Source organism: Schistocerca serialis, chromosome 11 (genome assembly GCF_023864345.2).
Source record: "Schistocerca serialis cubense isolate TAMUIC-IGC-003099 chromosome 11, iqSchSeri2.2, whole genome shotgun sequence".
In the NCBI taxonomy this organism is placed as follows: Eukaryota; Metazoa; Arthropoda; class Insecta; order Orthoptera; family Acrididae; genus Schistocerca; species Schistocerca serialis.
Window position 1 is genome coordinate 36,570,601 of NC_064648.1, and position 26,348 is coordinate 36,596,948.

Here is a 26,348-nt window from a genome sequence, read left to right on the forward strand (position 1 = left end):
ATCCCATACTGATGTCGGGGTACATACGCAGCAAACAGTGGCACTTTATAGCACATGTGTTTTGGGACAGTTTTCTCAGCTTATCACCAATACTGTGGACTTACAGATCTGTGTCGAGTGTGTGTTCCCTATGTGCCTCTGCTATTAGCACCAGTTTTGTGTAGTGCCACGTTGTGTGGCACCACATGTTGCAATTATCCTTAATTTATGAGCACGAGTGTAGTCTGATGAACATTCTGGACAATTTGAGCGAGTGATTTGACCACCCAGATCGCCTGACACAAATCCCATCAAACATTTATGCGACATAATTGAAATATCAGTTTGTGCACAAGATCCTGCACCAGCAACACTTTCACAATTACAGATGGCTATAGAGGCAGAATGGATCAATATTGCTGCAGGGAACTTCCAATGACTTATTAAGTCCATGCCACACCGAATTGCTGCACGACGACAGGCAGAAACAGGCCCGACACAATATTAGGAGGTATCCCAAAATTTCTTTTATCTCGGTCTATATTTCTATGTATAAATATGTGTATATTTCAATATATCTCATCCAGTTGAGTGAATGAATGGGCATAGAAAAGTGCAGGTGACAATCCCATATGCAATTTGATGGGGGAATTTACAGGATTACAAATCAAAACGAGAAAGGTGTGTACCTGTAATAACTATAATTAACTAAAAGAGCTTACAGTGACTGGGTATACCAATTACTGTATAATTTTACTTACTGTATGCAACAGAAGACACGATGTATGAATGGTGCAGGAATGAATGCAACCATCACAGTAGCAGCTGTCATATTGCCATCCCTGGAAGGGATGTAATGCAACTAACAGTCTCACACCAGCAATATTTTTGTATTCTTTTCGCCATTTACACTGATTACGTAGGTCTATTGACTTATCTGTGTAGTCAACTTCTGTCACTCATAATGAAATATTTTTGATCTACTAACTATTAGAAGAAAAGGAAAAAGAAAGATAGACTTTCTCCTGTTCTGACTGTTTTATTGCACGGACACAAAATTGATAGGAAATGCATCATTTCTGCACTAGAAAGAATAAAATAATTTTGGTGAGTTAAATAGCTGACACAGTTGTTTTTACTCATTTCAGACAACATTCAATTACTACCTGCACTTGAGACAATTTTCAATGATTGCTGGTTTCAGAAGCACAGTCCACTGCTGACCAGAAAAGGTAGATTTCCTGAGTGTCTCGGCTGTTCACGAATGTGAGGAATATCCCCAAGTCATCTTACTGATGAATTACACTCTCAATAAAAGTAATTTACACATTGAGGAATAGTGACATAAAACAGTACATCTAGTAAAAGTAGATGTATAATGTTGGCCCTGAACAAGCACAGACTTCCCAAGAAACTGCATCATAGTGATGCATATGTAATGAAAATTAAGCCAGAGGAACATTTGTGCTACAGAATGCTACTGTAATTTGAAGTAACAATATATCAGATTTGTGGAAGCTTTAATGTGCTGGAAGTATGGACAAACATGTCCAATGGTAGATTTCATGTAGTGGAGAACGTTTGTTCTTGAAATGTCATGTAGAGGAGTTAATATTTTTTGAGTTTTAAACAAGAAATACAGATTCAATGGTGGAGTCCACAAGACTGATTTGAGCACCACAAAGTGAAACTGCTGTTTTTACCCCCCCCCCCTCTCGCGCGCACACACACACACACACACACACACACACACACACACACACACACACACACACTGCTTTTTGGGAGGTGTTAAAGACTGAAGAACAGAACATCTTAGGTAAATAATAGAAATGTATTTATTTATACAGTCAATAATAAATTTTTCATCACACACAGCATTCCTCGCTATCAGGTACTTTTGCGAGTTCGTTGTACGACCCACGGCTGACAGACAATACAAAGTGGAACGGGAAAGTCCTCCTACACTGCTACACTGCACGCCGGCCTCACTCGGACTGGAAGCGCAGGGCGCGCAGCCGCTTCCGCTCCGCCGCCGTCATATCAGTCGCCTTCGCCTTGGCCGTCGTAGCGGCTGCACTGCTCGCGGGCTCCGCCGTCACCGTGCCGAAGCGCTCCTGCCTCTTCCGCATCTTCTCCTCCAGCTCGGCCTGCGGTGAGATGTGCCCACGAATTACTTCTGGTAATGCGGGGACTAATAAGAAATTGATTTGTAAAAAATCTGATCACATTAAAAAGTAGCGAGTTGCAACAGGTCCACTCGCTGCAACACCACTCCGAACATGAACACTATTTTCCCATTCTTTTCTCATTTCTTTCCCAAATTTAATAGATATTGCCTGTTTAAAAATGTGAAGCACCCCAGAGGACTCTGTCAGGTGTCGACATAACTTTGTATACGTACACATTATCTGCAGGTATGTAAATAATTAGAATTGCAATTATCTGCGACATGCAAACCACGTGGCAGATTTTAAACGGGGCTTCAGTGCGCCTTTCCTTTTGGCTAGCTGGTCAATCTGTGGAACTCCAACTGTCTGGCATTCGGCCAATGTCAGCACGAACGGAAGTACACTCGTAGACAAAGTTCCGGCAGACCACGTCCAACTGCCACGTATAAGGATTGATGTATTGTGCACCAAGGATGCTGTAACCTCTTCACACCTGCACCCGACACGTGACAACAGGTAACGAACTACTCGTGACATTCTGTGGCACCTCGCACCAACGACTGGAGACTAGCAGCAGCAGTACTAGGGATCTGCCATCTGACACGTAGGCTGCCGCTATCGCCACAACCCGAACGGATGCGTTTGGAGTGGTGCCGTGACTGGGAAGCACGGACTGCCGACGGATGGTGTCATGCCGTATTCGGCGACGCACTGCGATTCTGCACAACCCCGAATTATGAATTACTGTTGTCACGGCATACAATGGTGACTGGGGAAAGGTCCTATTCTTTCAATATTTTGGAGAGACGTGACGGTGTTACTCTCGGTGTCGAGGTGTGGGGCACCTTCGGGTACTGGTGACCGAGGGATCTCCGATCGCAAGTAGTACGTCACGGACGTCCCGTGACGGCAGGTGTCACCCCTCCTGCGACAGTGTCCCCGAGCCACTTTTCACAGAATGACACTCGTTCACACATGGCACGTGTCTCTACGAACTGTCTGTGCAACGTCAACGTACTGCAGAGGCCGGCGAGATCCCGAGATATGTCCGTGAGAGAAAAAGTGTGGAACCGAATAGGATGTCGACTTTGTCCCAGTGGAAGTGCTCGGGATACCACTGACCAGTTATGACAGTTGCAGTTGTAGGCCAGCAGTTTTATGACGTCATTCCCAAATGAATCAGAAAATGCATCCGGGCCAGAGGGGAAGCAAATATTGTGCCGAAAAGTAGATTCACTTTACGAAGTTCTTTGTAAATTGGACTATTTTGCAATCACTGAAATAACACTCTCGAGCTGTGAAATTTTATTTTATCCCCATTCCCCCTGCCCCCACCCCCGTGTGTTTCATTCTTTCGTCAGACGACGTATATACACACAAACAACCTGTACATCAAACTGCCGAGTTCTTTTTCAAGCCGTAATTTTTCTCAAGCGTATTATTCAGTGTATAATTTACATAATGGTGCTGATGATAACAGCTTTGTGTATAAAAATTATCTCTAAATAAATATTTGAAATTTACCAGTCACATAATCTGTGCAATGAAAAATTCAATCCCACTTATAAGCCTCTGTTTTAGGAATGACATAACTTTGACAGCTATAATTTCCTTCACTTAAAAGAAAACCTAGTCTTTCCTGAAACCCATGTAATTATGACAACACCTTTATTTGGAATAGGATGCTGTGAAGCAGAACTGGTGGTGGTGGGAATTATCCAGACGGTTTGTGTCGTGGAGCAGCCACTGAGACTGATCGTGTCGTGTTCACCTGCACGTTGTAACACTGGGTGGTCAGCGCCGTCACACCGACTTAAAAAGCCTACAATGGGGTAGGATAAGCCTGTGACAGGAAAGGGGCAGGAGGTGGCAGGGCAGGGGACTGGGCAGGTCTCACACCTCAGTCTCTCACAGGGATACGACCTGCTGCAAACCCTGCACACCCTTTTACGTCGGTGCGGCTACTGACTAGCTATCCACCAGGACGAACAGGCCACTGCCGAACTGTGTCGAGAACAATATTGACGACCCGGTGGCATGACGAGCAGCTGAGCAGAAGATACTGAATTTCAATGGCCGGTTCGCAACCCGAGACATCTGGATCCTCTCCTCCATCAGTTTCTCTGGACTACGCAGATGGGAGTTATCCTTAAAGCACGTCATCTGTTCCCGTAATCGTCCTGCCCTCAATCTCAGGTAACCCACTGTCCCCACACCCTCCACCCGACAGTTTCTCCTTCCTCCGACCTGTCACCCCCTTCCAATTCACGTCCGCACGTCGTGTTCCACGTGTGCCGCTTCCCACAGGCCCCTACGACTGTACCTGCCACTCCTCCCTCCCGCATTCCTAGCCGGCAAACTGTCCTCCCTCCGAGCTGCTACCCACCCCATCTGACATTACAACAACTACATCCTGCCCACCTGCCGCAAAACTGCACTGCTACTGTCAGTTTAGCTGGCACCATGTAGGGGCAAAGGCGTGTGTGTGTGTGTGTGTGTGTGTGTGTGTGTGTGTGTGTGTGTGTGTGTGTGTGTGTACTCGTCAAAGAATAACTCTGAAAGCTGGCAAGTTTTCTTTTTTGTGTGGGCTATCAACAAGTTAATGCATCTGCTTTTTAGTCAGTCGTCTCCTTTAACATAAAGTATTTACTTTTCACAAGAACTTTCCTACTGCTTTTCATAATATTATCATTATTCCATCCTGGATTTTCCACAGTTCAGGGTGTATACATGGACAAGGAAAAAAAATTCCAGATTTCCCAGTTGAAAATACACTTCTCCGGGTGGAAATACACTTTATCCGTGTTAAGTGACAGTATACTTTTCCTCGGCACTATAAAACTTATCAATTCTTACCATGTTTCTGGTTTTATACACCGATGTAGAATCTCCCGGCACTGAAACTCAGTGAAAAAACACGTTTTGGAAAGATCTTTGATAGCAGCAACACGTACGCTGCATTTTTCGTGTTTCGAAGATATAAATTCGAATTCCACCGAACACCGCATGTTATTTTCCGAAGCATTGAAATCGAGCACAGGACACGTCACGTAATGTAGTCAGCCAACAGCAAGATCACTCTTAAGCACCGCAATCACACAAATAAGAAAAGTTAATGGTTTAAATTTATATACATAGGGTTGCTATCAAAAAAACAAAACTATCACATATAATATTGGTCTCGCAGATTAATAAGCTGCAAGAGAAGCTAAGCTTCCACGTATAATGATGACCTGTTTGTGCGTGTTACATGTCTGATCTTCTGGGCTCGAAATTCATCTAGATGGTCCTCAAAGAGTTGATTTTTAAATGAGAGTCAAACGCTCTGTGATTTAAAAAATTCATCGTACATTCTCGCACATAGTTCATCTTGTGTAAAAGGAAATTTACTCTGAAAGTAATGCTTTTCAAACCACCATTCGCAATATTTTCCCGTGGCCTGTTAGAAATTGGTTCGTTTCAGCAGTTGCCAGAGAGTGCCAGATAACAGGTGTCACTGCGCCTGCGCAGCTACGATGACGCAGGAAGCCTGCATGTTCGTACGTGTAAAACATTAAAAGAACTTGCATTATGTCATAAAAGAAACAAGACATCAGAGGATACTTCAAGAGCATCAGAATTTCGTGGACCATACTAAAATGCATAAATCGGATTAAAGTTTGTCCAGATTCGGAAGTAAATTTTCTTGAGTACCAGTACTGTATTATCTCATGTTTGGTCCTTTATTATGGTATAACGCCATACGAGCTAGAAGATGGAAAACATACACTTGAAATGCAGTGAACAGTTGAAACTAGCCAACAGTGTGAAACTGAACACTTAATTTCAACTAAATTGACTGGCTGAGCGCAGAAGATTAACAAAAGCCAAATCTCTTTAGCAAACCGACAAAAATAACTTCATTGTTCTGAAAGACGATTAATGCTTGACTGTCAGAGAGGTAGAAATAAAACCTGAAACTAATAATATATTTTAGCCTTGTGTAATTAATCAAATGTATTTTAATTCACTTGGTAGCTCCCGGCCACAGAAATCCGTTTTGTTTTCATTTAATGTGAGAGCAATAAATGAAGAGGAAACAGCAAAATCACTAAACGTAAACACAGGTCACGTGGGACTACCCACCTCCCCACTACAACTCAGATTGCTCTGTGTATGAGCCCCGGATCTATGAAATTTCTGAACTGGGGCAATATTAGATAGTGGCGCCCAGCCACACATCTGTAGCCAGAAGTGGGAGAAGGTACTACTCATTAAGCGACTCAAATGCGCATGGGCAAGAGCCCGCCCACAACTGCTCAAATGAATCTAATGTAAACAGCTGTTATGTCACGCTCATTGAAGGCAATTCATTGTTAGGAAGCATTGCATATTCTTCCTAAAGCCTTTTGACACACTTTGCTGTTGGCAGACACTTGTATGAGCACTGTGTTTTATTGTTGCATATTGCACATTTCCTTTGGGACTTAAGGTTGTTTTTTTCCCTCGTTCATGTTTTGTTGCTGCAGTATTATTCTGAAGAAGCGGGATAGAGTAATATCCATTGTTAGAGTATTGCTTCTTACCAGTCAAAATCACAAAAATTTAAATGATAACTAAAACCATGAAAAATTCACAGAATTCTAAAAAATACCTAGGTTTTCCCCAGTTTTCTCCCGGATGAAAAAATTCCCGGGTTTTTCCTGGATCTCCCGGTTGTCCTAGGCCGTATACACCCTGACAGTTACAAAGGCTCAGTCTTTTTCCAACTAGAATTTGTTATCTTTTATCTTAATGTTATCTTTGACATTTTGAATGGAGAGATTTGTGATCCTTTGATTTAAAACACGTGCAGATAAAACTCGTGTCAAGATCACAAATTTTCTTTGTCGGTTACCGGTTTTGGCTCACTGATGAGCCACCTTCCGAGGTAAAATACAGAAAATTGTACATAAAAAGTCAATATTAGGCATACACTCAATATTTGAATTTCCTTTATGCAATACATTCCAATCTAAAATGTTGTTCGTATTCTTTGAACTAACTTGCGCCAGTTAAACACGAGACTCATATACGCATAATGAGAAAAAATATTGACATGTGATACAATAAAAACATGCAAAATATATGACAAGTAATATGAAATACTTTGCCTGAAATGAAAAATTGTAGCTCGTTATGTAAATTGACAACGTTAAGCACTAATCAAATAGTTACGGTGCCCGTATTGCCAGAAACATGTACAAATGTTCGACAGCAATTATAGCTGCCAATTCGTTGGTCCAAACCACTCACTTCCAGTCACCCACTGTCCGATGGCGTCGTTATTTACACCGTCTCGAGTGGCACTCAGCTCTGAGCTGCTCATGCACAGTGCCTCACTCTTTTTGACTCCCTGCACAAAGTCACTGTGCTACTGGTCTGCTAGTAGCACTCAGAAACTCACAAGAGATTCCTTCTGCAGGTTTTGTTCAATTTTCTACAACCTTTCTCCGTAATGCTCACTGTTCCTTCATATCTCCACTTCAGAATCACACCACCGAGAGTCTACTCGGGCAGCTATAGCAGTGTTGAAATGCCACTGCCGAATCTGTTACTCAGGTAACATCCAGCGACTAGTCCGTGTTCGAAGTCACCGAGCTCCCCCGACTGATCCGTTCTTCTATTACTGACAATACAACACTCCTTGCCTCCTCATATACTGAGGGATCCGTCTCTCGTGGCATCTAGTGGTCAATTCCGTATTACACAGGAGTGTCCTTATACTTTTGATAAGGTAGTGTACACGTGTTTTAGCTTTACGGTGTTTCATAATCATGACACGCTACCAACTACAACCCTGCTAATACAGACACTGCGGTGACAGACTCGGTAGTGCGTAACTGCAGCTGTCATTTACCTGAAGGCTGATCATAACAGTACACAGACTTATCTACTGGGCACATTCCTACGAGAGGTTCTCAGCTCTCTGTCTACTGACTAACTTACCACCCTATTACAGCGAGGGCATCGAAGGGGATACAGAACCGCAGTGCGAGCCGACACTTTCCACATTGGAACATCATTAACAGAAATGAATTAAGAAATAACTGAAATAATTAATTAAACATAGAAAATCCTAGGGGCAACTGGGGACTGAACTTTCTAAACTCTCGATGTTTGATTAGCTACAATATGGCACGAGAAAAGCTGCACACCACAAACACCCAACATTTGTGGCTCCCCTTTGTGGAGCAGGAAGCCACGTGTCAGTGGAATGCGGACAAAGAAACTAGTAATCAGGAAAACAAAGTGCTCTAAAAATTATTTTAACCTTTATATGACTGATAACCCCAGTACCTTTGTCAGAGCACTCGAGACTGTAGTTCCGAATCGCTCAGCCCGCTTCTTCAACACGTCAGAACTTGGAGCCTGAAACAAGGGGGGAAGAAATTGATTACTTACATACGTACATGGACGACAAAGATATAAATAGTAAAAGAATGAAACATCAATGAACTATAGCCTGGATACACGAATGGTGCATTAACAAAAGCTACTGATGGTTCGAAAATGAGAACTGATGAAGAGATCTAGGAAAATATACAGAAATATCAAAAATAATGGCAAAGAAAAGGCCAATCTTTGGCGTAGCTTCCTAAACAATGAGGACAGTCTAATGAACAAATACACCTCTGTTTGTGAAAAACGGTGCCAATAATAGAAGAGATTGTAGAAACACGAGAAGAGACAGAAATAATGTGAAATAAACAGAAATAAACAAAAGAATTTTTTAAGAAAAATGTATTGAGTTTAGAAGGCTTTTGTAGCAGAAACAAATAAGAAATGAAAAACAGCATGGACAGAACAGATATAACAAGGGAGAAGAGGGAATACTGGAAATATAGGAAACAACAAAGAAGAGAGAGGAAATGAAGCTGTTACTTGAAACTAGTTGGTCAAAACAAATAATAAAATAAAAACAAAAGATATGCAGAGTGAGTGAGTGAGTGTGTGTGTGTGTGTGTGTGTGTGTGTGTGTGTGTGTGTGTCGAGAAGAATGGTCAATATTCAGGGGCAGGAATGGCATCTGAAGCAAAAAAGTCAAAAAACATGGACTCTAGAATGCATTCCTCCAGAGCTATGAGCATTTCTTCATCTTTGATACTGTGAAACAAATCTCTTCTACACCAGGCTCTTTGCTTTCCATATTTTGGGATGAGATAGTATGGACCAAAACAAGAAAAACTGTCTAGTAAACAAAATACATACCTTACAAACTATGGACACTTGTTCAGTATGTGTTTCACACTTGCAAAGATGGCAAAGTGCTCATCGCTCGTAAGATATTTACAGTCCACGTTTACCAAGACTGCTCTGACGTGAATGATCACTCCTGTCATATCCCTGAACAATGACTATTCCTTCCGGGACACGCAGTATATACAAAATGGTAGTCTTTGCACAGAAAGAAACTGATTGGTTCTTTGCAACATTCTTTAAGAGTGGTACGGAGCTAATGTATGCAGTTTCAGTTGTAATTGTTTGTTTTATTTTAGTGTGCAAAACCAACTAGGGCCACATGTGCCTGTGCCAAACTGTAGAACATGCAGACAAAGAGAGGAGTTAAAAATGACTACATGTCAATCCTTATCAACGGAAGAGAAGACAGCTAGAAACAGGGACCTGGAGAAAGGTCTACAAAATATGTCATAGAACAATGGAGGTCCAGAGCTAAAAATTAAATGGCTTTCACCATATTTCTAAAGCGGATAAAAAGTAAAATGTGATCGATAGCCCACGTGTCGTTCGCTAAAACGACCAATAACTCAGATGGAAAACACAAATGAGAACGTAAGTGGTTGAAAAAGGGCATTCTGTCAGGAACTGGCAGACAGTCAATAGTTGAGTGCAATGCGCACAAAGTGGTGGGGCAGCACCACTTAACAAATGGTGACGGCTAAAAAGACAGTGCCCAATACGTAACCTAGTGAAACAGATCTCCTCGTGGCGAGACGGCCGCGAGGAGGTCGTCCGAGCCGCTGGGAGAGGCTTGATAACCGGAGCTGTTCCCGTGAAGGGAGGACTGGTGGCGATGCCAAAGTGATGAGATGGTCCACTGCAGAACGATGTGCTCAAAATCCACACTGTGCAGTGGTTAATAAATTGCGAGACTCGAGCCACTGTACCAGCTGGGCAGGAAACATGTTCCATCACCTTGCAAACACAGCTGGTGAGAGAAATGGGGGGGGGGGGGGGGGGGTTAGCTAGAAGGAGGTGTTTGTCCGTAACGGGCTTAGGTACGGGTATGATGGTGGCTTCACGCCAGTGTCTGGGAAATGTGCCCAGATGTGCTTGTACATATGAAGAGAGTACTTGCCCGCAAGAGACAGGTGCTGCAACATCTGAATTTGAATATCATCTGGCCCTGGGGCAGAAGATGGGGATGAAATGAGAGCACACTCTAGCTCCATCATAGGAAAGGCAGCATTGTAGTACTCACGATTCTGAGAAGAGAAAGGTATCGTGCGAGCCTCCTCTGCTCGTTTCCCAAGGAGGAAGGCAGGGTGATAGTGGGAGGAGCTCGAAACGTCCACAAAATGGCGCCCGAGGTGTCGGAGACAGCAACAGGGTCCACGACGACATTGTCTGCTACTGTCAGGCCGGAAATTGGGGAATGGCTCTCAGTCCAAGAGGGTCGTCGGAGGCCGGCCCACACGATGGAAGAGGGAGTGGAACTGTTAACACGACTAGTGAATGAAATCTAGCTAGCTTTTCTGCTATCCCAAGGAACACGACTACACTGCACGCAACTGTTTATAACGAATGCAGTCTGCCACCGTAGGATGACGGTTAAAAATGTCGAGAGCACATTGGCACGCGCAAATTGTGTCGCATCACGCCTCAGTTCACCGAGGGACCGGAATACGGGGTGGTAAAGAGGAACTGCGAGTAATGGAACATTCTGCGGTAGTAAGGATAATGTCTGTAAGATGTTCTACCTGATCGTCACGACTGGGGAAATGACGTTCGTCGAAGGTCGCCACGGAAAGTAAAGCCTCCAGTAACCCTTAGTAAGCTTCCATTTGGATGTGCACGTAGGTGGGGTAGGAGTCGGCACACGGGAAATGGTCACTCGCGTATGTGTCGGAGAGAACGGACCACTCGAGGCGATGGGAAAGCTGGGCAGAGGAGAAGTATAGATCTAAATGGGAATAGGTGTGGAGTCCAGGGCAGAAAAATGGTTGGCGGTGCACACCGGTGGCACGGACGTCGGTCAGGTGAGGCTATCACGTGGCGACACTGTCGGAGAGGATCTTCGGGTCAGCAAAGGAGAAGATCGTTTGCCTCTGTTTGGCTTTTCGGAGCCTTTCTGGTTGGCAGAGGAAGACCAGATGCCGGTCGGCTGGAGGGATGTAGGAAGTCTTCAGGAGAGCATTGCTTCTGTCCTTTGAGGCACGCCAGTTGCGTAGCAGGTGACTTCGCCACATGTGGCGAAAGTTTGGTGGCTCGTTGCACAGCTGGAGTAGGAGACAGAGAAGCTACCAAGACGCTGGGCAATTTCACAATTGTGGTGCTAAAGTTGAGGTCGCACGATTGTGTGGCCACGTTCTGTGCGGAGCGAGATGTACCGAAAACAGTAGTGTAGGCGCCAGACTGTAGAACGTGGGGTTTCCGACTAGCCGACAACTTGCGAGCGATCGGTCGGGCACTTTTACCTTCACCCCGATGTCCCGGACAACCACTCACTTATCGAGATACGCGGGACAGTCGCCGGAGGAGGCAACGTGGTCACCGTTGCAGTTGATGCGGCGAGGAGGAGGAGGGGGACAACCGCCCTCGTGAGCACCCCTACCCTACCACAGGTTACACATTTGGCAAGATGTCGGCACGACACTTGAAAGTAGTTGTAATGATGGCACCGGTAGCAGCACATCGGGTTCAGAAAATACGGTCCGACTATGATAACTTCATAACCTGCTTTAATCTTTGACGGAAGAACCACTCTATCAAAAGTGAGAAAGAGAGTGTGTGTGGATGCTAAGGAGGCATCTACCTTTTCCGTCACCCGAGGGACTGCAATGACACCCTGATTAAAGAGGTACGTTTGGATATCTGCCTCGGTCAGGCCATCGAGCAGCCCAGTGTTCGACGGGCCTCGAAATGAACAGGATAGCCCTGAAGGAGCGAAGCTGGTTGAGAATCAGGAGTAGTCCCTAAAAGCAAAGTGCCACTGCGTAAATGACAGCAGGTTTGCACAGGGCCAGTAATTGCATCAACACCATTCTAAATAATAAACGGATTTACCGTAGTGAAGGACTCTGTCTTCGGTACACAAAACCACGAGGAAGCACGGTGCAGCACTTTCAATCTTTAGCCTCATTCCGTTTACGTTTTGTAGATGTCGGTTGTGAAGGCGACCGACCGACTCACTGTGAGAAAGTCACTCACGATTGCCAGCGTCTCCGACGGCGCGCTCCTTCCAAATGGGGGCGCACCTGCCTCGGGGTGCACCTGCCTCAGATGATTGTTCACACCTCCCGAACACCTGACAGAGGGACCAATCGGCAATTTGGGAAGACAGCAGCTTCCTGGGCCTGGCCTGTACCAAGGGGTACATGTGAACCCTACCTGTCGACCCAGGGCTGGAAATTACGCATTACCCAGTCACCCATTATGCGTCAGATGCGTGGGCTGGCCTTCAGGAGCGCACAGGGGGAAGAAGAAAAAGAGGAACCACAAATACCGAAGCAGAGGAACGATAGGAGAAGGTGAATGAAGAAAGAAAAAAGGAACAGAAAACAGTGGAGAGTATTCTGATATTGACTACCAAAAATACAGAATATGTTGCCAAAAACAGCAGAGACATGTTTCCCAAGGGAGGGGAAAAAGAACAGCAAGATAGGCAAGCAGTATGAAAGAGGAAAGATGCTGCAAAGGCTGCGGCCCCGTGGTAGCCGAACACAGACCCACCTAACAGTGGCGAGCCCCTGGGGGGGGGGGGTGTAGTGTCACATGATCAGATGATTTGCACAAAAATAATGAGAAAAGGTGTCAGTAACCTAAATTACAAAACAAAGTAATTTCTATAAACAACTATATGTACTTGACATAAGACAATTGAAAATCCAGGATGGAATGTAACAATATAATGTACAGGATAGTTGCTACTCAACATATAGCGGAGATGCCGAGTCGCAGAAATGCACAACAAAAAGACTGTTAGAAAATCAGCTTCCAGCCAATGAGGCCTTTGTCAAAATTAGACAACACACACACAGACAGACAGACAGACAGAATGTGGTCGTGTGTGTGTGTGTGTGTGTGTGTGTGTGTGTGTGTGTGTGTGTGTGTTGTCTAATTTTGACAAAGGCCTCATTGGCTGGAAACTAACTTTCTAACATTCTTTTTATTGTGCGTTTCTGCGACTCGGCATCTCCGCTATATGGTGAGTAGCAAATATCCTTTTCATTATATTGTTGAATACGTTACATACTTACTTGTTAATTGGAGAGGCTCGGAGAAGCGCTTACAGTGCAAATACATCTGTGCTTCAATTGATAGAACTTTCAGCTACAGTTCACAGTGTAACAATATAAAGGTGGCAACTCTTAAATAAAAAAATTAAGATTGAAAATGTCCACAATGTGAAAGCCATCTCAGAGTGAAAACTGGTAAAGAAGTTGTTTAACTACTGGGGTGCATAAATTAGACATGCAGTGCAGTTACTACCCTGCTTCTGACCCACATTTATCTTATCTAGACAAATTTTAATTTTTTTTTTACTAGTTTTCACTTTTTCAAGGCTTTCACATTCAGTTTTACGTTGTGAACACTTTTTCTCTTATACTGGCGATTTGTCAGCTTTACACTGTTTGTGCTAAACTGTTAGCAATAAGCTCCAACAATCAGAGCACAGACAAATTTACAATATAAGTGTCCCTCTGTGCCTCATCAGTTAAGCAGTCAATATGTAAGGTATTCAATTACATACGATCGTGTATAGCAGTTAAGTCTGTTTTGTAATGTAGGTGGTGGTGGTGGTGGTGGTTAGTGTTTAACGTCCCGTCGACAACGAGGTCATTAGAGACGGAGCGCAAGCTCGGGTTAGGGAAGGATTGGGAAGGAAATCGGCTGTGCCCTTTCAAAGGAACCATCTCGGCATTCGCCTGAAACGATTTAGGGAAATCACGGAAAACCTAAATCAGGATGGCTGGAGACGGGATTGAACTGTCGTCCTCCCGTTTGTAATGTACTTTCCTGGTATTGTCCACCTATTGTTATTTTTAAATAGATCGCTCGACAGCTACCGGTACACTTTATAAAGTGAGTTTCTACATCTGACAACTCACATAGTAACATCTCACAATTTCACCTACCGTCTCAGGAGTGATACCGAAGCGCTCTGCTCGTTTCTTCAAAACGTCCGAGTCCGGTGTCTGAAACAAAAGCAAAATATTGTGATAGTTACCTGTGTCTAATTGTCAGTCCTCGAGACAGGATACATTCGAGAAGGGCTGACGGCTGAGCAGAAGAAACGCTATAACCTCAGTACTACCGACACTGTAACAGACCTAGACTCCAGTGTAATCTCTCCCTCCACCTTCCATCTGTTCATCTCTCTTTCTTTTTAGTCCCTTCTTCTGTCTCAGCTCCCCTCTCGATGTACGGGCCACTCGAAACTTACTGGCAGATTAATACTCTGCATACTGGACCGGAGCTCAAACCCTGAACCTCACCCCTTGCAGGCCAGCTATCCACCCGCGACTGCCGTGACTGTGGGCCGCGAGTCGTGCCCGTTCGGCTCAGTGGGCGAGAGCACTGCCCGGGTTCGAGTCACAGTCCGGTACGCAGTTTTAATGTGCGAGGAAGTTTCAAAACGGCACACCTTACACTGCACAGTAAAAATACTCACACTGAATGAAAAGACAGTGGAAAATATTAAAACAAAACTGAGTGGATCAAAACATGTGTGTGTGTTAAATGATACGCACCGAAAGGGTAGGGGAGGGGGAAGGAGAGAATAGTATTTTTGACCTTCCGCATTTAGATAACGGTAAAGTAATTCATTTTACTGCTAAAATTTACTCTTGTAGACACATGCCGCACATTCCAAGTCTACAGCCTACTGTAGCCCAGGTGGATTTTGTTGGCCAATCTGCGGTTGTTCCCTGGCTTCACAGACCTAAAGTGCCCATACCAATTTGTTAATCTCAACTTCACCTTCGTCACTGTGGCACTCTGTAAACGGTTATCATTTATACCCTGTGTATACAGTGCATCATTGTTTTTTGAGGAAAAATTCTGTCACTGTTTACGCACATTAAGAATCTTTTGTTTGCCATTTATTCAACTGCAATGCTCTTAATATTTTTAAAACACTGGGGATTTAGACTTTTTCAATTAACAAATAAGAATTCTGAATTATTCGGGAATAAAGGCAACGACTCACCAAAAGGGTGTGTGTCATTGGTAGGAACCGAAAGGAACAGAAATTTGCTAGCTTTCAGAATGAAATTGCTTTTTCAAGTTTGCAGGAAGAAAACACACACACACACACACACACACACACACACACACACGCACACACACACACCTGTCTGCCTACAATGTGATCAGCTGACTGGCAGCTCTTTCCTTGTACTGGGGTGATGTGGGGTACAGGGTGGGGTGGAGAGAGGCAGGAGGAAGGGAGGGGGCTGGGGGGTAGTGTGTAGTGGCTCATGAGAGAGACAGGAGCTGTCTGTGGGCTAGCTAGAGGTGCAGGTAGATGGAGAGCAGGGGACGCGATTTCACAGGCGAGGGCATGAGATGGCAGCACACAAGTTGCTGACATGAATTGGGTGTGGGTACTGGGACAGGGGATGGGGTACACACACACACACACACACACACACACACACACACACACACTATTGGATGAGGGGACAGAAAGTTACCTTAGGTTTAGGCCAGGGAGCAAACGATGGGCTGTAAGGATAGCTCCCATTTGCATAGTTTAGGAAAGCTGCTGCTGGTGGTGGTGGTGGTGGTGGTGGGGAGGATCCAGATGGCACGGGTTTCGAAGCAACTATTGAAATTTCGTGTGTGGTGCCACTGAGTGCGTCTCGTTTTTGGCAACAGTCTGGCAGTGGCCATTCATTCTGACTGTCAGCTGGTCAGTTGTCATACCAATGTAAAACACTGTGCATTGGTTGCAGCAAAGCTGGTATATAACACGGCTGCTTTCGCACGTGGCTCGGCCTCTGATGGGGTAGGATAAACCTGTGATGGGACTGAAGTGGTGCTGGGTGGGTGGATTGGGCAGGTCTCGGATCTGGATCTTCCACAAGGGTACGATCCCTGTGGAAGGGGACTGGGGCTGGAAGTGGCATAGGGACGGACTAGGATGTCGTGGAGGTTAGGTGTGTGGGGGAACATCACTTTGGGAGGAGACAGAAGTATCTCGGGTGGGATGTCTCTCATTTCCGGGCCTTCAGCACACTGGGCAAGTGAGTTCTTGTCACCGCAGATGCATCTGCCACCCGCTGTACGGGAGGGATTTTTTGGTGTGGAAGGGGTGGCAGCTGTCAAAGTGCAGGTACTGTCGGTGATTGGTGGGTTCTGTGTGGAACGATGTGTCGACGGAGCCATCTGAGAGGAAGAGATTGACATCTAGGAAAGTGGCACGATGGATGGAGGACTGGGTGAGAAGGTTTTGAGATTGTGGAGGAATGAGGATAATCCGTCCTGGCCTCGGGTCCAGATTATTAAGATGTCATCAGTAAACCTGAACTGGACCAGGGGGTTTGTGGTTTTGGCAAGGCCAATCCACCCACCCAGCACCAGCTATTCCAGTCCTGTCACAGGTTTCTCCTACCCCGTCAGAGTCTGGGCCACCTTTGAAATCAGCCACATTATATACTAGCTCAGCTGCAACCACTGCACAGCGCTTTACATTGACATGACAACCAACCAGCTATCAATCAGAATGAAAGACCTTTGCCAAACCTGTCAAAAACAAGCTAGACCACTCAGTGGCTTAATATGCAGCAGAGCACAACATATTAGACTTCAATGGTTGCTTCACAATCTGTGCCATCTGGATCCTCCCCACTACCACCAGCTTTCCTGAGCTGCACAGATGGGAGCTATCCTTACAACACATCCTTTGCTCCATAACTTCCATGGCCTAAACCTAAGGTAACTTGCTGTCCCCCCCCCCCCTCCCCTCCCAATCCCTTAACCAATAGTGTGTGTGTGTGTGTGTGTGTGTGTGTGTGTGTGTTTTTTTTTTTTTTCTTCCTGCAAACTTGAAAAAAGGAATTTCATTTCGAAAGCTAGCAAAAAAATCTACACTTTTTTTGTGTACTTATCAGTGAAGCAGTGCTTATGCCTTTCAGTGAGTGGTCTCCTTTATTCTAAATATTTCAAATGTTTCGTAACTCTCAACCAGAACGTTCTGCGCATTGCAGATAAGAGTTCCTTCCAGATATTTACAAGCTGATATTACCAGTACTAAAATGGTGCCACTTCAGTTTTAGCTGCAAATGTTTTATTTTCCTATTGCAATTTCAGCATTTTTAAGCATACAATTTGATCTTGTGTCATAGAAATATGTTAAAAATAGTGTTCTTGTAGGGCTATATTACTCATGATGATAATATAGTAATTGGCTGTTATTAATGACATGAATAGATTTGTTATTGACATGCAGTTTGAACTCAATGCATATTACAACAAGATAATACTGTAAATCTTCCTTTGGTGTTTTTCCTCTCTGAAAATGATTACACCTTAAATGACACACTTTTGCTGGGTAAGCAGAGGTACAAGGACTATCCAGAAAGTAGACTGTTTTGGTGTAAAAAAATTATAGGATTGGGGGGGGGGGGTGTTTACAGGAAAAAAAGGTTATTTTTTTCAATTCAAAGTAACACTTTAATACTACTTTTCTACATAGTCTCCACACAAAAAATTGGGGACTTAACATAGTTGTGAACAAGCTTGGAAATTCCACTGTCATATCCTTCCACAGTTCTGTGTCATCATCAAAGCACTGTGCTGCGAGCCAGGTCTTTATCGTTGGAAACTGACGGTAGTCACTGGGTGCAAAATCCAGACTGTACCGAAGGTGGGGAAACATCTCCAACTTGAAAGCATCAAGTACTTCTCGAGTGCGATTTGCCGCGTACGGTCGAGCGTTATCACGAGAGAACAAAATTTTTGAGCTCAACTTTCCTCTACTTATTATGAATTGCTCTTCTCAAGTTCTCCAAAGTTTGACAGTACATCACAGAGTTTACAGTTGTCTCACGCTCAAGAAAACTGACAAGAAGCACAACTTTTTGATTCCAAGAAACAGTCGGCATAAACTTTCCCGCAGACAACGTCAGCAAGCAATTTTTTGAGTAATTTGCGTGGCTCCCCTCTGCAGACTGCAATCTGGTCTTGCAGTTCGTACATTTGTACCAAGTCTCATTTCCAGTTACGATTCAATCAATAAATCAGTCATCTTTTTTGCAATAATCCAGAAATATTAACGATGCAGCTATATACAGTTTCTTGTTGTTTTCTGTCAAGATTTTTGGCACTCATCTTGCCTAGCTTCTGTGCAACAATCTGAAGCAACAAACACTGTGGAAAACTAAGTGATTGCTCTGTCATCATCAAGAAACAGCGGTTTTCTCAAATCCTCTCATCAACTTTTGCAACCAGTTCACCAGTAGTAAAGCTGTTGTTATGGACCTTACATAACTGTATTTAGACAATGGCCATACAGTATATATTGACAACTGGTACAATTCCATGTTACTGTTTATAAGAATCACAGAAAGAGGCAAAAATGCCATATGGATAGTTAGATCCACACCACCAAATATGCCAGACCAGTTCCTAGAATCTAAACTAACAAGAGGAGAGACCCTCTGTTATCTTCACAAAAGGTCATGGCTCTGAAGTAAATGTCAATATGAGAGCAACAGGAGAAACTGACGGGAAAAACAAAACCCCAGCCCAGAAGCCCAAGCCATACAACAAGACAATGAATGTAGTCGACAGATAAGACCTGCAACTGCAGTCTTTCCCTCTCGTGGGAAGACGTACCAAAGAATATAAGATTTTCTTTTTCCTAATGGCCATTGGGATTTTCAATTCATGTATGCTACTAAACAAAGTGACAGGGAAAAAATCTTGTTTCAATCAGTTTAGAATTCAGCAGGTTGAGAAAATAACTGAGCAGGTCACTCTACCAGACTACCCTTTATGTGGATGATCAGAGTCTGGAATTGCCCATTAGTCTGCTAGTAGCAAATTGGGCATATTTTGTTAGGTTTGTCCCTCCTTCCCCCAAAATCCATCAAGAAGACACCCTCAAGAAATTGTGTAGTGTGCATAGCAAGGAAGAAGACAGGTGACACACGGTTATGAGTATGAGAAATGTCTCGTGGCATTGCACATGCCCGATTGTTTTCAGGTATAGCACACCTATACAACAGCTTCACTCCTCATCACTTTAGTAAATAGTAAGGTACATCTTATAAAGAATTCCCATAAAAAATTTTTATAATTTTGAGAAAAGTGTGCATCACAGAATAGGCTGATTTTTGTAAATTTAAACGGTAAATACAGGATCAACTATGAAAGAAAATATCAGTAAGTCAATGGATCAAGCAAAGGGACTGGAGGTGAGTGTGACACATGGTTAATGACAATCAGTGAGGAAACCCAACAGCAACTGCCGCTGTCAGTAAATGCTGGCCCGTCTCGACTGCTTTCCGAGCAATTATTGCAATGTGGAAACTGTGTCTGTGGACATTCAGACTCGGGTACCTCATCAAAGACCACCGCGTGCAGTGGCAAGTAAAAATGCAAGGCTTTGGTGGGCCAAACGACACACAAACTGGACAGCAGCTGACTGTGGGTGCACTGTGTAGTGCGAGAAGTCGCCATTTATCCATTTTTCTAATTGTCCGAAGCACCGAGTGTACCACATTTAGTTAGGCTTTTAACGCGTAGAGTGTGGAGGACTTAACTCGGGCCGTGGGTGGTTCTACGGTGTTTTGTGGGTGTTCTTCATACCGTGACAAGGATTTACACATTAAGGTAACCGTGAATGTCACTGCAACATTCTGTGTGATCAAGTGATGCCCTTTTCATTTTCATGCAACGCATACTGTGGGCACAGCTGCCTTCCAAGATGGCAACAGCCATGTTCACAGCACTGCTCACACACATTCCCCATTTGACGAACACTCAGGTATGCTGTCACACCTCTACTGGTTCGTCAGATGTTCATTCTGCAGAAAACATCTGGTAAAATTTGAAACGGCAGGTAAAAAGTAGCATTGGTGTCCTGTCATCCTTCAGGAAATTGGTTTTCACAGAAGCTATCAAAATATGTCTGATAAATTATTTAATTAATTGTGATGACTGTTTTAACTTTCACAAAACATGGAATCTGGCACCGACTATTCAGACAGTCTGCATCAGTCCAGTACTGTTTCCCATCCACCAGAATTTGTGACACAACATCCTTCTCATAGGGGTCACAGTAGCATACCCTTCTGCCACCTGTGTGGAATTATTTTCACTACCATCTTCCACCTACGTGTTTGCAATTGGCTCGCCATAACGGCATATAAGTTCGACAGGAGCACTTTATTGACAGTCTTAGTCATTCGCTCCGAAGACGGCTGGATGGTTTACAGCCAAACTATCAGCAGCCAGAAAGATTTGGTAACAGACAAATTCCAACAGTTTTATGGATTTTCTCAGTTTTGTATCACCGGCTCTTCAGTCACTGTGTGTGCTAAATATACGTATATATCGACATAAAAATTTGACAAAATCATCAGATATTAGTTCTCCCACGCTTTATCTCTCCAATCACTCACCACCTCCCACTGTCTGGTCACAGAGGAGCAGTATCCTCGTGACTCAGGACCACCCAGGACTGGAGCAACTGAAACACACTCTCCGCCAACGTTTCAACAACGTCTCATCGTGGCCTGACATGAGGAATGTCCTACCCAATATTCTTCCCACCCCCTCCTACAATGGTATTCTGATGCTTACCAAACCTACTCAACATCCTCATTCGTCCCTTCTATGACCCCCTTGCCACACATCTGTAATCTCTGTAAGAGACTTAGATGGAAGACCAGTCCCGTACACCCTCCTGCCACCACCTACTCTAGTCGAGTCACAAGTATAACCTGTCCCAAGAAACAGCTGGACCGCCCAGTTACTGAGCATGCTGCCCAACATAACATCCTTCATTTCAATGACTGCTCACAGCCTGGATCCTTCTTACCAACACCAGCTTTTCTCAACTGCACAAGTGGGAACTCTCCCTGCACTATAACCTGCATTTCTATAACCCCTTGGCCCCAGTCACTGTCCAGCTCCTTCCCTTTTCCCACTCCAGCACTACACAGCCTTCTATTCCACCAATGCATCCACAGTCCTTTCACTTCTCTTCCTTACTCCATCCTGGCCCTTTTATCTAACCTCCCGACTGCACATAGCTGCCCTACCCTCTCCCCTACTCATCCGTATATGCTCCCATAAGCATCAGTTCATCGCCGGCCACCCCCTACCCTGCTACCCCCCCTCCCTGACCTGGCGTGCTCCTTGCTCCCACTACACAGACTGCTTCTCCCATTATGAACAGTTGCTCATACTCTGACATCGGCAGCCAGAGATGGTGGTTTTTTTGTGTGTGTGTGTGTGTGTGTGTGTGTGTGTGTGTGTGTGTGTGTGTGTCTACTATAGCAGAAGGCTTTTTGGCTGAAAGCTTTTTTTTTCGGGGGAGGGGGGGGGGGGGGGGGGGGGGGGGGGGGGGGTTCCTGCCCGCAACTCAACATGTCCATTATATGGTGAGTAGCAATCTATTCATTTCATAATGTGTCAGAAATTAGTTGGTATGAAGATCCGCCCCCTCCCAGCGGCTAGATCATTGATAAAAAATGAGCAGGATAGTAAACAATGCTCTGCCTCATATACATGCAGCGTAACTATCAAAAGACACAAAGAGTTGATGGTGATATCATCAGTGAAATTCAGATATTGTGCTTGCTGAAAGCAGCATTTGAGCAACAATCTAAAAATCAGCCTTCAAAATAACTGGTAGCTTAATATTAAATTTAAGGTTATATCGACTAAGAGCTTTCGCAGTGAGCATAAAGGACATACCTTTGGAGCAATTCCAAACCTGAGTGCCCGTATCTCCTTCTTCGCTTCGTCAGACACAACTCCAAATTTCTGTTTCCTGATCTCCATCCGCTGTGAAAACATCACAGTGTCATAGTTAGTTACGCATGTCTGGTAAGCACACAAACATGAAAAACTAAATAAGAATTAAAAATTTTGGTAATTACTAACACTCAATTATGCCTACTACACTTCAAGTTAAGTGTGAATTCCCGCAATTCACTTGAATGCCGAAAATTCATCTACTAATTCTATCAACAAACTGTGGCATTTAATTTTCCCTCCTGAAATTGTTGCTCAAGGTAAGATTGTGCTCTTAGTCCTCTTCTCTTTAGTGTAACATGGCTCTTGTCACAGACACGATGCTTCATTTAGAGACACGCAGTGAGCTCTGTATGGAACCAAACTATGTGGCCGTTTACATCTTACAAGAGAGTGCCGAGTTGCCAGCCCTACCCCGCTTCCGCTCACTGCACAGAATTCGAGGTAAGTTTGTACTGCTCCATCCGAGATAATGTGCTGCGCCCTCCGTACCGAGAAATTCTCAATCTGGTCACAGATTTTGTTCCACGGTCCGTACAATCGTATCACCTTAATAGACAGACAGGGATACTGAAGAGCTGATGGAGTCAATAAATAAATGACAACAAAAGCTGTAGGGATCTCTCTTCAGGATGAATGCAACCCAACTATTGGATAACAAACCTAAAGTATCTGATTAATGGTTCATGCGAGTAAGAAAGGACAACAGAGGTGTTGGACTGACGCACATAGACATTTCTAACTGATCGAAGTACAGTGACTGACTGACAACTTTAACAGCTTATATGATGTGCAAAAGCAGAATACCAACTGGACGGATGAGAGAAGACGAGGAAAGAATGCAACATTTTCTGGCTGTGATAAAGGATTCCAGAAATGCCTTACATTACTCGACACTGTCTAATGGACCTCAACAAGAGGGGATGGGGGCGTAGTACTTTTGGTAATAAACGCTAATGTGTTTCCAGGTCAATGCTTTTCAGAAGAAATACTGTGTTTGCCTGATTGCCTACACATCACTTCACTGAAGTTCTTCTGCACCCCTTGCCGGATTAGGACAGTGATCAGAGCGAATATAGCATACCACTACAAACTAGGTGCCATCGTCAGCACGAACCTCCCATTCCACAGTGAACTGTCTATGCGGTTTGCAGAAGAACTTCTGTTTGGACAGTAGGACACACATACTGATAGAACTGAAGACAGTGGAAGGATCTCAAGCCAGCTGTGCAACTACATTCGTGACTTCCTGTCTTTAAGATCACAGTTTGTAGTAATTTACGATAGGTCACTGAGCAAAAAAGAAGTGATATCAGGGATTCCGCAAGAAACATTATGTTCTCTCTGCTGTTATTAATCTATATGAATGAATTAGGAGACAATCTGAGCACCTCTTTCGGATTGATTGCAGTTGATGCTGTCATTTACTGCTAGCAAAGTCATCAGTAAATCAAATCACAAAATGATTTAGATAAGACATCTGCACGCTGCAAAAAGTAGCAATTGACCCTGGACAACAAAAAGTGCAAGGTCCTCCACATGCGTACTAAAAATAATTTCAGTTGCATGACAAATCACACAAATCGAACGACTCTCCATATGCCTACATACCTAGGGATTACAATTACAAACAACTTCAACTGGAACTATTGTTGTGACAGTGCCACGACATTTAACAGTGCCGCCACGACAGTACGCGCAAACGGCGATAGAGGCGCTCCGCAACTCGGCTGAGCGCGGGAGCGCCACCTAGCTACGAACGGCGCCGGCCACATGTCATGGCACGGCAGTCGAATGACCGATACGGAATTGGTAGCATGTAACCAGCTATTGTTTCTATGTTTGTATATCCACGCAATTTATTAGTGATTAAAGGTTATAACACTTTTTGGCGACAAGGATGGGATATTTTTGTTCCTGCGTTGTGAATTTGTGTGTTCGTGTCGGGGCAGACATGGAACAGCTTATGCAAGCGCTCATTGAACTGCAAACACAGCTGACAGCTGCTATTCAGGCATTGTCGACGTCGCTTACTCATCGTCTGTCTTCCTCTTCTCCGCCTCCGTTCCCTCCTTACGACGAGGCCGCTGAAGACTGGGAGGATTATGAGAAGCGTTTGCGGCAACACTTCTTGGCTTTCGGCGTTGTCGACGCTCCTAAGTGTAAGTCGTTATTTCTATCTTGGATTTCCCCACGGATCTATCAGCTGCTATCTCAGTTAGCCCCGCTGCGGGAACCTGCCTCTCTGTCCTTCCAAGAAATGTGTGACTTATTGTCTAACTATTACCGAAAAAACACCCACGTCGTTGCCGCCCGCGTGGCGTTCTACCGGTGTCATAAACAGCCCCATCAATCTTACCGGGCTTGGGCGGCGGAACTACACGGTCTGAGTAGGAAATGTCAGTTTGTCACGGACACTCATCATGAGTCTTATGCTGATTCAATGGTTAGGGATGCTATTCTACGGCTTGCTCCTGATAAAGAAGTTCAGCAACGTGCCCTACAACTGCCAAACTCGTCGTCGTCGGAAGTTCTAAGCATCGCTCAATCCTTTGAAGTGTCTCACGCTGCTGGCGCGCGAATAGACGCGTGGTGTGATGTAGGCGCTGTACAGTCAACTTTTGACACGGTCAATTTGCCTGTTTCACAGGAGAACGAAGATGTGGCGGCGGTTCACTCGCGTAAACAACGTCGCGTTGGGCCGCAACGCTCGCAGCGAAAACAGCAACCACAGAGGCAGGTTCGTTCCGCACTTCCTTCTTGTCCACGCTGTTTCGTACAGCATGACAGGGCCGCGTGTCCAAAACGTTGGGCCACGTGTAATTCATGTAGGAAAAAAGGCCACATTGCTTCTGTGTGTCAGCCCCTAAAGTTCCTGTCGACGAGGATGAGGCATCGGACATGGATGTTAACTGTGTGCTTTCTCAAACGAATAAGTTGTTTGTTCCTGTTCTGCATAAAAACATTCGCATGCAAGTGGACACTGGCTCTGCAGTAACTCTCATTAATTCTCGCACGTATTTGGAGTTGGGCTCCCCTCCCTTGTCTCCAGTTACGCGAAATCTGAGAACTTATAATAAACAGAAAATTCCTATCGTTGGCCAGTTTGATGCTTCCACTGCCTACAAGTCTGTTGTTAGGCCCCTCACGTTTTATGTGGTGGATCATGCGGGCACTGAAAACCTGTTCAGTTATGATGCTTTCCAGTTGTTCGGGTTCTCCATTGATGATGATGTGCACCTCATACCTGAGGATATTCCGTATCAACAGCTGGATGGATTGTGGTCTGAATTCTCGTCCGTGTTCTCTGCTGGTCTGGGTCGTGCCAAGGATTTTGAAGCCCACATTACTCTTAAACCTACAGCTCGCCCTAAGTTTTTCCGGGCACACCCTATTCCGGTGGCGTTGCGTGCACCTGTCAAGACTGAGATAGACAGGTTAACAGCTTCGGGGATTCTCCTTCCTGTTACCTCCAGCGAATGGGCATCGCCAATCGAGGTGGTTTCTAAACCAAACGGGAGTCTGCGATTGTGTGGCGATTTTAAAGCCACCGTCAACGCTCAGAGCCTCATTGACACTTCTCCTCTTCCCCGTCCTGAGGAGTTATTTACCAGGCTCACTGGGGGCCAGTTCTTTTCCAAACTTGACTTATCGGAGGCGAACCATCAGTTGCCGTTGGATGCTTCTTCCAAGGAATTTCTCGTCATCAACACTCCTTGTGGGTTGTATCAGTACCAGCGGTTACCATTTGGAGTCGCTAGCGCGCCGGCCATTTTTCAGCGGTTTTTGGAACAGCTCACGGCTGCCGTTCCCGGCTGCATAAACTACCTGGATGACATTGTTGTCACGGGGGCCTCCACTGAGGAGCACCTTCGCAATTTGCGTTCACTGTTTCGGGTTTTGCATTTGGCTGGGTTGAGGTGCAATCTGGACAAGTCACAGTTCTTCCAACTCTCCATTGTGTATCTTGGTTTCCATTTGTCCCGTGAGGGTATACGTCCTCTA

General features: G+C 44.7%; 1 protein-coding gene across 2 annotated transcripts in view; it reads right to left on the reverse strand.

Moving 5' to 3' along the window:
- Positions 1 to 1,794: 1,794 nt before the first annotated feature.
- LOC126426779 (uncharacterized) overlaps positions 1,795 to 26,348 on the reverse strand; it is a 107,098-nt gene continuing 82,544 nt past the window's right edge. For both annotated transcript variants that reach the window (XM_050088775.1, XM_050088774.1), the window contains exons 6-9: positions 22,284 to 22,373; positions 14,489 to 14,548; positions 8,469 to 8,540; positions 1,795 to 2,129 (exon numbers count right to left, since the gene is read on the reverse strand). In XM_050088775.1, coding sequence (XP_049944732.1) covers positions 1,968 to 2,129; positions 8,469 to 8,540; positions 14,489 to 14,548; positions 22,284 to 22,373 — 384 coding nt within the window. In that variant the 3' untranslated portion in view covers positions 1,795 to 1,967. The remainder of the gene's footprint in view (positions 2,130 to 8,468; positions 8,541 to 14,488; positions 14,549 to 22,283; positions 22,374 to 26,348) is intronic.